Source organism: Cyprinus carpio, chromosome B12, assembly GCF_018340385.1.
Source record: "Cyprinus carpio isolate SPL01 chromosome B12, ASM1834038v1, whole genome shotgun sequence".
In the NCBI taxonomy this organism is placed as follows: Eukaryota; Metazoa; Chordata; class Actinopteri; order Cypriniformes; family Cyprinidae; genus Cyprinus; species Cyprinus carpio.
In genome coordinates, this window is record NC_056608.1 from 1,478,748 (window position 1) to 1,492,837 (window position 14,090).

Here is a 14,090-nt window from a genome sequence, read left to right on the forward strand (position 1 = left end):
TTCTGGAGCAAGAATTGTAAATGTACAATGTAAAAATGTACAGTACTTACTACTAACATTTTCAAGCACCCAAATACATTTGTGGGTGTTGTGTAATGTGCCATCCGATTCAATGAACAAACAATTTAATTTAAGTTTTTTTATTTATTTATTTTACTTATTTACTTACTTCTCAGTAAGGGACAAACTTTGTACATTTAATCATTTAAAAATAATTATTTAGCATTTTTTCAAATGTAAATAATCTTGTATATTGCATGTAGTAATAATAATAATAATAATTCATAATAATCATAATAAAAACACACCAAGTTCCCCAAAAATGTCAGTTTAATAGATTAATAAAAAGTATAAGGCTAAGATGAGCTTAGAGGAGATGAAAATATCGAAGGGACGACAGTCTAACAGAGGATACTGGGTTACGCTGATGTCCGATCCATTCTTACAGACAGGTAGTGCCCAAACCTGGAGGATTATGGGACAGTGAACTCTTCCGGTCCACAAAATGCTGGCATAACACACTCATCTAAACACAACACACACACACCCCCCCGCTGTTCTTTAAAAAATAGTGCATAGCTCAGTGAAAGTACATTTCTGTAGTCTGTTATTAAGATTAATCTGCCCACAATCAATCAATCAATCAACCTGATTTACATGATCAAAAAACTCAAATCCAAGCAGTCTACATTTCATATACATATCTGTATTTCGTATATATTTATATTCAATGTACAAAGTTACATTCTGAACTGCAAAGGCTCGTTCATAGAAATAAATACTGCAGTGGCTAGTTTGCGATAGGAAGTTGTTTCTGCAGCGCAGCACGAACGCAAGCACAACAGCAGTGCAGCATCAGCAGGACGCCTGCCGTCACACATTAGAGTCTAAAAGATGTGTACAAAAGTCTCATAAAAATAAGCATTTGTCTCTGCGTGTTTATCTACGCACTACTTTCTGCCAAATACGCTCTAGTGTTAAAAAAGACTGCGAACGAGCAAAACGTGACGGGGGAGTGATAAAATAGTTTGTCTAGAGTCCATCAATGAGGCTATTAAATCAATTTCTTTATCCTTTGGTAACCGTGCGACATTCATATGAAAATATTGCATTTGCGCTCACAGTTTCTGGATGATTTAAGGATTGAGAAAGCACTTCTTCAGCGAAAACAAACACAAAAGCTCTTCTAGGCACGATGTAGTGCATTGTGCATCGGCCCGATCTGCTCTCGCCCAAAAAACTGGACTGAATCACCCATTATATCTGCGTGAGGGAACCGATGTATTGCCAGAGACGATGCGCGAAGGTCTTCGGGAAATCTTAGTGAAAGCACAAACAGTATGAATACTTCATTCGTCGTCGATAATCGTGATTTGCATGATAGAAATTCTATAAGCCAGTGCTTGAAAGGTCTTAAATAAAGCAGAAGGGAGTGAGAAAGAGGTCCAAACAGAGCGCTACGTCTGGAGCGACGTCACTCCTCGCCCGTCATGACCTGCCACACGATGAGGTGACTGCGCTCGGCTTTGGCCAGGAAGGGCTGCAGGTTCAGAGTGGGCTCCATGTTTTCCGAGTCTCCTCCTTCATCTCCTGTGATGGGAAGAGAGGAGTGTGTGAGTGATCAGGCGTTTCAGACGGGACCGCAGCACCGGGAGGTGTCCGACTCACCCATCCTGAAGTCGATGTAACCCTCTCCTCCGCTCACGACCAGCACGGACTTCCCCAGCTCTGGCGAGGACGAGTCGGAGGACTTATCAGCGGCCGCCTCGACCCCTGACCCCGCAGACGGAATCACCTGCCCTGCAAAAGTGGAAAAACATCATGTGTGTTTAACAGAGGTCACGAGCCTCAGTTTTAAATCTTTTTTTTTTTTTTTTATAGTTAAGATGCAGCCTTGATGAGCGGAATAAACTTCTTTAAAAACATTAAATCTTACTGATACCAAACTTTTAAACGGTAGTGTGCATACATACATGCAATAATAGAAAAATAAATGACAAATAAAATACATTTTTAATTAAATTTGGTCCCCAAATTAATTTTTGTATTACTTTTTCTATATAAATTTCGCGTCTGAAAGGAAAACCCTACAAATGCGTATTCAGTGAGGTCAGGTCCATGCCTTTTCAGTGCTAATTCTTCACTGGGTGTCTTTATTAAATCCTGACAGTACTATTTTAATGCTAAAAGACAGTTTGGGTCGAGTTAGTAAATCTGGCCCAAAGGGCCTTAAAAATTACATTTTTGTTAAACTTTATGTTTTAAATTGTATGTTTCATAATTTCCATCAATTAAACATGCTTTTTAGTTACTGAAATGTAATATAACCATTAAAACAGAATCCTAAATGGACACCAACTAGCTTTTTGATTATTCCTCTCTATTATAACCAGTGTTGGGGAAAGTTACTTTTAAAAAGTAATGCCTTACAATATTGCGTTACTTCCTAAAAAAGTAACTAAATACTTTACTTAGTTACTTTTTATGGAAAGTAATGTGTCACATTACTTTTGCGTTACTTTCACGTTACTTTTTAAATATGAGCAGGGCTTGATTGTTTTTAATATAAGAAGTTCTATTTATAGCAAATGTAAAAAATGCCCTTTCACACCAAAAAGTGTAATGAATAAACCTCAGGCTGAAGGAAAAGTAAATTCACGTCTGTACAGTAGCACACAGGAGAAGAAGGTTTAACACTCTTCAGCAATAAAAAAAAAAACAATGAAGCACAATTGTGAAAGTGAAGCTGCATTCGCTTTATTAATCTATATGGTAAGAAATGTATATCTCAGAATTAGTGCTCTGCATTTAACCCATCCGAAGTGCACACACACAGAGTAGTGAACACACACACACACTGTGAACACACACCCGGAGCAGTGGGCAGCCATTTTATGCTGCGGCGCCCGGGGGAGCAGTTGGGGGTTCGATGCCTTGCTCAAGGGCACCTAAGTCGTGGTATTGAAGGTGGAGAGAGAACTGTACATGCACTCCCCCCACCCACAATTCCTGCCGGCCCGGGACTCGAACTCACAACCCTTCGATTGGGAGTCCGACTCTCTAACCATTAGGCCACGACTCCCCAGATAAATTGTTAGTTTATCTAAAGTCATTTTTGATTATTAGTATGGTTGAACTGGATCATTAAATGTCAGCAGCAAAGACACTGTTAATAAAATGGGAATAGATACATTTGTGTTATTTAATATATTTAGTTATTGCAGGTTTGCGTCATATTCTGAGTTTGCATTTCACTGTTTTGATTAATTTTTGATGAATACTAAATCTGTTTTGTTTTTTGTTTTTTTGTGAGTGGGATGAATTAATGGAAATTCACATTTAGTCTAGAACTACAGTAACATCATGTTCACACAGCGCACAAACGCCTCCATACTTCCGATTTCTCCCAATATGGGAACAGGAGGCTTGTCAGTCAAAAAATGGGAATACAAAGTAACTGGCGTTACTTTTTTGAAAAAGTAACTCAGATATTTTCTTGAAAATTAAAAAGTAATGCGCATTAGTAACTTGTTACTCATGCATTACTTTACTACTTACTTGGAAAAAAGTAATCTGATTATGTAACTCGCATTTCTTGTAATGCATTCGTTTGTTAACTTTAGTTCTGCACTCATGATCAGCTGTTGTACCTGGGACTGCGGTGAAGAACTTGACGGCGTCTCTGTGTCCGTGGAAGCACAGCTGGGCGTGAGCCATGGAGCAGAAGGGCACAAATGTTCCTGTCGTGACTTTATCTCCGCTCTCATCACCGTAGACACGGATTGCACCGCCTGGACGATTTGACCCCGCCGCCGCTGCATCTTTACTTTCTGTTGTGGGAATAAAAAATGAAATTACACTTATGACATAGAGTTACATTACCACTGATGACATATTTCTGGAAGCACACGGCTGACGCACGCTCGGACAGAGGGATGGAGATGATGACGCCGTTTCCGGTTCCTACCCACAGACGGCTGCAGGAGACCATCAGAGCGGTGATCCTCACGAAAGAGAAGCCCAGCTTACCGGTGCCTGTGACACACACAGCATCAGTCATCTGAGCGGGATGCAGGACTCTCGAACGCTTTGATAACGCAGCACTCACCCAGCATCTTGCTCACGTACGGCTCGATGTCAACGTCCTGCAGGTGCTGGTATGTGTGTGCGTGGAAGAGTCTGAGGGTCGAGTCCAGACGGATGGACACCCAGATACCATCTCCATCCCAAGCCAGCTGCCTCACCTGACTCTCCTTACGAGGATGAGCGTCGAACGATTTCTGTACATGAGGAACGGCACAGTAAACCAATAAACAACTGAGTTTCACTGATGTGATCACATGCAAGGGGGATTCATGAGCCATTTTAAAAGAGAAGCAGCATATTACGTCATTTAATGAAATAAATGTGTAAGTAATAATTTGACCAAAAAATGACATTTAAAATTTACAAAAAAATTTAACTGAAAAATTAAACAGTATCTTGAAAAACAAAATGTTTCAATATATTAAATGATAAATATGGACCACTGCTGAAAAGTTTTGGGATTGTAAGATTTTTTTTTATATATTTATTACACTTTTACTATTCAACTTTTAATTTTAATTGAATTAATTTGGAGATTGAGTCAGTATAGAAAAAAACTAATAATTATTAAATACTTCTTGTTTTATTTTAATTTTTTTTTTTATTAAATAAAATAATTTTTTTTTTTATGTTTTTGAAAGAAGTCTCTTCTGCTCATCAAGGCAGAAGATAAAAAATAAAAAAAACTGTAAAAATTCTGAATTTTATTACAATTTAAAATAACTGTTTTCTATGTGAATCTCTGTTAAACTGTAATTTATTTCTGTGATGTGCAGCTGTGTTTTCATCATCATTACTCCAGTCTTCAGTGTCACATGATCTTCAGAAATCATTCTAATATGCTGATTTACAGCTCAAGAAACATTTTCTGATTATTATCAATGCTGAAGACAGTTGGGATTTATATATATATATATATATATATATAGATAGAGAACACATTTGAACAGTAGTGAGTGTATCTGAGAGATATGTTAGATGCATGCGTGTTACCTCACAAAATGTCACAGAAAAGTCATACCTCGATCTTCATGGCTTTAGGTTGCACCACAAAGATCTTGTTCCTGTATCCACACCAGACCTTGTCATGCACTACAGTCATACAGCGGATGGAGTGATGCGGACGGCCCAGATCTAACAGGTGGTAGTTGGTCAGATCCCACTGGCCATCTGTAACACAAATATCCTTCATAAAAGAGCATTTATTCTGGTCTGGTGTGGTGTGCGTTATATATGTAGTACAGGAGAACGTAATTAACATCTTTAAGGTACTACATTAGTTTTTAGAGATAAGTCTTACCAACTCCTCTGTGGAAGATTGCAAGCGTGCCATCAGCCAAAGCTACCAGAACACGTCCTTTCACGTGATCACAGAAGAAAAGAAAGAGTTATGAGCAGCTGCTGCTGAAGGGAGCGCAGTAGTGTATTTATGTAAATGTGTCCAGATGATGAGAGTTTCCTCACACAATCCCCAGGACGGAATCCTTTAACTTGATGGAGTGAAGACACTTCCTCCACTGCGCCACAGGTGAGTGCACGTACACACTGCAACAGAGTACATCTCCATTCTTAATCAGTGCATTACCATGACCTGATTGTAATTACTGGAAAAGATTTTTACAAATCATTTTGATTTTAGATGTTAAGAACGCTGTAAACGCTGCTGATATGTAAGAATAAAGTGTTGCGCTTCACACTGAAACATGCAGCGCATATATTTATTTAAATGTGACCCTGGAGCACAACTATTTTATAAACAGGAATCTGAGGGAGCAAAAAAATCTAAATATTGAGAAAATCATCTTTAAAGTTTTTAAAGTTGATCAAATGAAGTTGTTATGCATTTTGTTTTTCAAAAATTAAGTTTTGATTATATTTAGGGTATTTAATTTATATATTAATGGAACATGATCTTTACTTAATATCCTAATGATTTTTGACATAAAATAAAAATTGATAATTTTGACCCATACAATGTATCGTTGGCTATTGCTACAAATATACCCCAGAGACTTAAGACTGCTTTTGTGCTCCAGGGTCTTCGTGCACTAACCTATATCATAATTTTGGCTTTATTTCGATTGATCGTGCCCTGTTTATTTTCCACACTTGCAGGTGTTTGGTAGAAACACCGAGGGCGGGTTTGCTGGACACTCACCAGCCGTTCTGAGCCCCGAGCCACATTGTAGGCAGAACGCTGCTCATCTTGCTGGCTTCCTCTCTCATGAGATCCTGCTCCTCGGGCATCGAGCTGACGCCGTCCTTCACCAGATCACACTCCCTACAGAGCCAAGACGTTACAAAGACATCTCAGTACACCTCAATACAGCGACACTGTAATAACAGACAGAGACGTGAAGTGCCACGCACCTCTGTGTGTAGCTGGACAGCGTGTCTCTGCTGTTCTGCACGCCGAGCGGGTCGGTGAACACGTGTTCGGTGTAGATCCCGGGCTGACTCTCGTCTGCAGGCGTGTTGCTGTTGCTCTCTGTGGCCTCCAGAGCTTCTTCTGCTGCAGTTACCCCGTCCTGCTGCCGCTGCGCCAAAACCTCATCTGCAGAGAGACGTAACGTTACATTCATCTCTATAGTGCTTTATACAATACAGAGCATTTCAAGGCAGCTTTACATAAACTCTTTGCTCTCCAATGACAGAATTTCCTGGCTTTCTGTGTTTTCACTGGTGTATGGTGGCGAAGCAGGAACAAGCAATCGCATATATAAAATAACATGATCATCAAGCATTGAACAGCACATACAACAAAACAGTCTAACATTACTGAATGAAATGTCAATCCAGGGAATGGTGTAGGACCATGCAAGCTTTTTTTTTTTACAAAAACAGGATTTTCTCAGCTTTTTGTTAAAATTTTGCTTAATAAAAAACGATTGCATGAAGCTAGAACCTTTTTTTTTTTTTTTTTTTTTTTTAAAGCAGAGGCTGCGTTCTTTGTTTTGACATTTTGCATGTTCAGATATTCATGCAACAAAATATTCTGGGGGCCATAATTAAACTTGTGCAAATGATAAAAAATGCTTGCGGTGGCTGGCAGCTTAAAAAAAAAAAAAAAAAAAACATTGGCAGAGAAATAGATAATAAACAGGAAAATAACATTGTTAATGTAAAATTCATCAATTATGAAACAACTTCAATTTCAGCTGTAAAGCAGCTTCATTAATTATGAAACAAATTCAAAAAGTGGCTCTACAGAAGACAACAGTGTCATTATTTAGCTCAGCTAAATTTAAGTTTGGTGTCTGGTGTATCAGTACACTATTACTGATTAATCATCTTTTAAGCCTCAAACTTAAGTAAGGTAATACAAGGTGTAAAGTGTTGTTCCAGCCAGTTTTAAACATGCAGTTGTGCAACCTCTGCTGAAAAAAAAAAAATGACCCAGCAATGTGCTGTAACTATCGGCCAATTTCTAAGTTGCCTTTTATCAGCAAGCTTTTGGAGAAAGTAGTGATTTCACAACTTTTTTGGATTCTTTTAGTGTTTTAGATAAGTTTCAATCTGGTTTTAGATCATTACACAGTACTGATTCAGCTCTACTGAGAGTTACAAATGACATGCTGCTTTCTCTGGATTCAGGTGCTTGTGTTGTGCTGGTATTGTTGGACCCCTTTTATGGTTTCATTTTTTTTTTTTTTGATTTTATTGTTTGTTATGTGTTCGAGGTTTTGCATTGTTGTGGTTTGCCTCGTATCTCGAGAACAGGACTTTTTCTGTAAATTTTGGCAAGCTTTCCTCGTCCTCTGCACCAGTCTTGTGTGGAGTGCCCCAGAGATCCATTCTGGGACCTTTACTGTTTTCCCTTTATATGCTTCCCTTGGCCCACATTTTTCAAAAATACAGTATCTCATATCATTGTTTCACAGATGATTCTCAGTTTTATCTACCAGTAAGGCTTGATACTGCCATTTCATTTGATATATTATTGAAATGTGTACATGGTTATTAAGACATGGATGTCTAATAATTTCCTGCAGTTAAATGAGGATACAACTGAGGTTTTAATATTAGGTTGTCTTGCACACTCCTCTCCTGCTTTGGAAGCTCAGTTAGGTCCACTTTCAACTAATGTATGAACCTCAGAGTGACTTTTGACTCTTCTCTATTTTTTGATAAACAAATTTTTTCCATTTGAGATCTGTTGCAAAGTTGAAGCATCTTCTTTCATGGAAGTTGTGATTCATGGTTACATCTTGACTGGATTATTGTAACTCTCTTTATTCTGGTCTTCCTCAATCTTCATTGTCACAAGCTGTTCAAAATGCTTCGGCAAGACTTTAGACTGGGTCTAAAAAGAGGGATCACATTTCCCATTTTATCATCCCTTCATTGGCTTCCCGTTAAATTCAGGGTTGATTTTAAAATTCTTCTTTTTGTTTATAAACCATTGTCTGGTTGTGCACCAAGTTCTATCTCTGAACTTCTTGTGCCATTTTGTCCTGCTAGGGCACTTAGATCTTCTAGTCACTTCTTATTTTTTCTCTTTAGCCTTTGTATACTGTATGTGTAGTTGTTGTCTTTATAAGTAGATTTGTTTGTACACTGTACAGCACGTTGGATCAATTTATATTGTGTTTAAATGTGCTTTATAAATAAATGTTTTTGTTTTTGTAATACAAGGAATAATAAGGTAAAACAAGGGTCTTCAAGTCAACATGAAATACAGTTTGCAACTCAGTTTACATTAACTCATTAATTCTGATCTAATTCCAAGTGAAATGGGATATTCGAAAAAGAAAAAAAATGAGAACATAAATACATTTATCGACTGAATCCGAATTGACTTGCAAAGCCAGTCAAAAAGCCAAGTTGTTTTAGAGACTGAATATTTATTAACTCTATGCACTGTTCTACACACATTCGTTTTGTGGGTAACATGACTTTTGCATGCGTTAAGGAATTATTTGTTAATTAATTTTTGTGAAGTGATATTTTTTGTGTGTGTGTGTGACTGGCTTATTCTTCCAATACTCTTGCTATTGCCATAAAACAGTGCTTCATTATGATAAAGGGAAAGTTTCTATGGAGAAAAATGGAGTAAATAAAACATGCATTAATGATATTTTTTGCCTGTTAGTGTTATTGTGTCGGATGCTGTGTTACCAGTGCCTGAGGACTCTACGGTGTTGGTGCAGACGGTTTGAGGGATCGCCACAGATCCTTCTGCAGAGCAGCCCACGACGGTGATGCCCTCCAGACCTCCGTCAAAACCTGTGGAGCTGTTTGCTGCCGTACAGCTGACTTTAGAAGCCTCACCGTCTGCGCTCAGCTCCTCTCCTGCGGGATAATCCGTCTCACAAGCGCCTGACAAACACACAGAGAACTGGTTCAACACACAAGCGCTTGTGGAGGAGGTTATAAATAAGGTCTCTGTGCACTGTCTGACCAGGTACACTGGCGATGCACAGCACGTGAGAGTTGCAGACGAAGAAGTTCTCCAGGATGTTTCCGGGCTGGTTGGCATCGATGACTATGACTTTAGAGGTGGAGTGTGTCGTGGTGCAGATCCACACCAGGCTGGAGAGCTCATCCTGATGCCGCAGCTCCTTCTCCTGCTCCTGATCACACACACAATAACACAACATTAAAGACTTTACGGCAAGACACCACAGGTGAACAGAGTACACGTTAAAGAACAGACATCGCCATACTTCCTTCCCTATCTAATGAAATCTGAAGTTTTTTGAAATCTCAAGTTTTCTGAAATGTTATGACTATTTTCTCAAAGTTCAGATTTCTGTTCTTAATTTTTTTTATTGGCATATTTGCATATATATTTCCAGAAAAGAAATGTAAACATTGGATAAATTCAAAATTCTTGTTTTATTCTCTTGCCAATTTTTTTTTTTATTTGCATATACATTTCTAGAACAGAAATGTAAACAGGAAAAAATATGAATTAAATATGCATTAATTAGCTTATTTTACATTATGAAAATTGTTTTGCATATAAAGTATTATCTAATTAAATACATTAAAATGTTAGTACTGTAATTTTACTGTTGTTCTGTAAAATAAAATAAAAAAGTAAGACGATAATAAGGATAATTAATAATTTCAACAGCTCTTTTGATACATTTATTTTAACATTCCCACAGTGTTCAAATTGGGATCTGTAATATGTTCTAATATTTTAAAAGAATTCTCTTCTGCTCAGCAAGGCTGCATTTATTTGTACAGTAAAAAAAAAATTTAATAAAAATACATGCCTGTTTCAAGAAGTGGGTCTCAAAAATGGACAAAAATATTATTTTACAACTTATTAATTTTAAGTTAAATTGTGCTTTGTTGGAATCTCTGCTAGAAAGTAAAAAAAAAATGTTAATTGTTAAGTAAATATTATTAAATTGCTTTGTTATTGATTTTCTCTTTGAAAAGCAAGACAAAACAGTAAAAAGCATTTGATGTAAATTTCCAGAACAGAAATCTGAACACTGGATACATTCAAAATTCTTGTTTTATTTTGCTGACATACTAGAATTATAGGTTTTTCCAGGTGTTGTTTTGGATTTCTCTTTTTATCACTCCATAAATCAGAATATACTGTCAACAGACAGAAGCAGAACCATGTTTTAGGGATAAAATTAGTAACGGGTAAACGATATATGAACAAACCCCTCTGTAAAACCCTTGAGATATGCATTTAATACAGATAAAACTTTAAAGTTTAGTGTATGTACTGTAAGTGTTAAAATGTGTATTTTTCTGAAGGAAGACATCTTATGGAAGCAAAATCTCAAAATTGACCAGTGCATGAATAAAAAAAAAAAAGGTTTTGCATGCATTTCCTTCATCATGACATTTCAATTGTGTCTGTGATTTTTAGTGCTCCTGACCTTGAGCTCCTGCTCGAGTCGCTCCAGGCTGCTCTGTGATCCTCTCTTCTTCTTGGGTATGATGGGGCCGCTCGCTCCTCCAGACACGTCTTTATAAAACACACTCGCTCCCACGATGGAGCCTCCGTCTCGTGTTTTTCCACCTGAGAGATTGACTCCTGCAGCGCACCACAGCTACACACACAACAAACACCATCAATCTAAAACCCTCACTGAGCTCAGGACCCAATCACAGAACACTCTCACCTTCATGGAAGCGTCTTTCTCATCTAACGGTTGGAGGTAGACAGGCACTGGCAGGTTTTTGTCTCCTTGTCCACCATTTGCAACCTTTGAAAACAGCATAACAATAAATTAAATACTTTTAAAAACCCATTAGATGTTAAAAAAACATAATAGATTAAACGGCAACTTTTCATTGTGATCTCTACTTTCTCATAATATGCACGGTACAAGTCCCGGTTACACAGCGTCTGAGACGTTACCTTGTGTTTTGGAGGTAAACTCCATCCGTACGCCTGCATCCGGCCGTCCTCTTTCTGTACGTGAGCCTTCACCTGCCTGTACTGAGCTCTCTTCTGCTCTCTACGCGACACTACGCTCTCTACCTCAGCCCTACAGGACATGAACAAGCACACAGAAAGTTAACAGACAACAGAAACTGACAAAAAAGAAGAGAAACCTATTTTACCTCCATTCAATAAGACTATTTGATAATAATAAAATAAAGATAATAATAATGCTTTTATATATATATATATATATATATATATATATATATATATATATATATATATATATATATATATATATATATATATATATATATATATATATATATATATATATACTGTACACATACACACACAGTACATACACACACATATATATATATTACTATTTTATATATTTTATTATATTATAATAAATTCATATTAATTATAATAACAGTAACAATAATTGTTGTTTTTATTATTCAGAAAAATAATTGTATTTTATAATTATTTCAATTAGAAAAATTCAAAATCAAAACAAATACTATTGTACTGTAAAATAAAATTTAATTATTAACATTACTATTATTATTGTTATTTTAAACAACAACAACAACCATTTTAATAATTATTATAACTATTTAATTTTACAGAACAAAAAAAAATTACAATACTAATATTTATGGCTCTTAATTATTTGCTTTCAAATGTAAAACTGCAGAGCACTTGTTTTGGCTGAAAACTGCTAGGAGACCTCAAAGCTTTTCTTTTGTTGAGGACAGATTTATAGATGATTCTTATTACAAATTTGGTCATGCACTGTTGCACAGACAGAGTTTGTGTGGAGCAGCATATACTTTGAACCGAACCGACACTAAAAACACTAGATTCATGAGCTGCTCGCATGTAAAAGATCATTTCAACGCTTGTTAAGTGTTTATTTTGGACCCACACTAGAACGCTACAGCAGTGTTTTTCTCCTCGTAACTCATACTTCAAGTATAATGTAGTGTAGGGTCATCTGAATGAGAAGTCACTCACTCCTCATTGAGGAAGTCAAAGGCTTTGGATTTGTCACTAGGCAGCTGAGAGAGGGTGCTGCTCCTCTTCTTCACTGAAGGGACGACGTGTGAGGTGGGTGCGTTGTACTTCATGTTAACCGGCGCATCGGGTTTTTTCGCTGTGGTGCTGGAGGAAGAGCTGAAGAGCCTGCTGAAACTGAGGGACGTGGGGAGAGAGACAGACACAGAGACTCATATGCGGACACAAGCGCAGCAGCAGTTAGAGGTCAAAGGTTAACCGTTATGGGGTTGTAGGGTCACGTCCCAAACATGTGCCAAGCCTCTTCAACACAGTCTTGCGACAAACCACTGACCCGAGCGTCAGATATCTAACCACGACCAAAACATGCAGACAGCACATGCTGAACACCTGATCTCTGTATTACATCATTCAATACACCGCTGTTCAAAAGTCTGGGATGCTCTTATTCATCAGTGATGCATTAAATTGATCAAAAGTGACAGTTAAGACATTTATAATGTTACAAATGATTCTATTTCAAATGCGTGCTGTTCTTTTGAACTTAATGTTCATCAAAGAATCCTGAAAGATAAAATGTATCACGGTTTCCTTAAAAATATTGTGCAGCACAACTGTTTTCAGCATTGATAATAATCAGAAATGTTTCTTGAGCAGCAAATCAGCATATTAGAATGATTTCTGAAGATCATGTGACACTGAAGACTGGAGTAATGATGCTGAAAATACAGCTGCGCATCACAGAAATAAATTACAGTTTAACAATTAATTACACTTTAATAGAGATTCACATTTTTACTGTTTTTACTGTATTTTTGATCAAATTAATGCAGCCTTGGTGAGCAGAAGACACTTTCAAAAACATTAAAAATATAAAAATCTTACAAACCCCAAACTTTTAATAGTAAGTGTGTAGTCGTTTCAGAAAATATGAATTTCCAGGGAAAAAATAACTAAAGAAATTCAAATAAAGAAAAACTATGATGTAATATTTTGGTCTGTTTTTGTTAGGGCTGGACGATATATATAAAAAAAAATTTTTTATCTCGATATTGTATAAATTGAAGCACTATGGAATGTATGTCTGGGTATTTTTTAATTTTAATTTAAATTAAAAAAAAAAAAAACCTTGATTTTCATTTGCCCATTAAAAAAAAAAAAATAATTAAGATTGAACAGCTAATTTAAGCAGTTAAAAAAAAATCTAGACCAAGTGATCACTTACTCTTTTTTTTTTATTTGAAAGCTTGTTGGCCTATATGTTAATTGAGTAGTTGTAGGCCTATGTGTAGATGGTGTAGTGTTAATCTTTTTTTGTTAGTTGAACACATGTATGAATTTTTCAACTGGGGGAAAGAATTAAACTGGGACAAGTATATGTCTCCGTCAAACTGTCTCTAATGAGTAATCATACAGATACACAACACAAAGAAACGTACAACAGTCTCTAAGTGCATGTGTATGGTTTCTTGAGTTTTGAGTGTATTCAGGAATTTAAACTCTTGTTATCTGGCAACCGCTCTCATGAAAGCTCTCGTAGTAGAGGCGTGTAGAGCAGTCCGCAGTTACATGTTCCTTTTGGACGTTCGACGCGTTCTTTTGGGAAAGTATGCTTGAA

The 14,090-nt window shown here is 36.9% G+C and overlaps 1 protein-coding gene across 16 annotated transcripts in view; it reads right to left on the reverse strand.

Moving 5' to 3' along the window:
* Positions 1–312: 312 nt before the first annotated feature.
* Positions 313–14,090, reverse strand: part of spag9b (sperm associated antigen 9b) — a 55,612-nt gene continuing 41,834 nt past the window's right edge. For all 16 annotated transcript variants that reach the window (XM_042734911.1, XM_042734914.1, XM_042734910.1 and 13 more), the window contains 16 exons: positions 12,473–12,649; positions 11,423–11,552; positions 11,184–11,267; positions 10,938–11,111; positions 9,488–9,659; positions 9,205–9,405; positions 6,457–6,640; positions 6,245–6,367; positions 5,551–5,631; positions 5,387–5,454; positions 5,108–5,256; positions 4,109–4,280; positions 3,922–4,035; positions 3,651–3,830; positions 1,669–1,800; positions 313–1,590 (listed from right to left, as the gene is read on the reverse strand). In XM_042734911.1, coding sequence (XP_042590845.1) covers positions 1,475–1,590; positions 1,669–1,800; positions 3,651–3,830; positions 3,922–4,035; positions 4,109–4,280; positions 5,108–5,256; positions 5,387–5,454; positions 5,551–5,631; positions 6,245–6,367; positions 6,457–6,640; positions 9,205–9,405; positions 9,488–9,659; positions 10,938–11,111; positions 11,184–11,267; positions 11,423–11,552; positions 12,473–12,649 — 2,257 coding nt within the window. In that variant the 3' untranslated portion in view covers positions 313–1,474. The remainder of the gene's footprint in view (positions 1,591–1,668; positions 1,801–3,650; positions 3,831–3,921; positions 4,036–4,108; positions 4,281–5,107; positions 5,257–5,386; positions 5,455–5,550; positions 5,632–6,244; positions 6,368–6,456; positions 6,641–9,204; positions 9,406–9,487; positions 9,660–10,937; positions 11,112–11,183; positions 11,268–11,422; positions 11,553–12,472; positions 12,650–14,090) is intronic.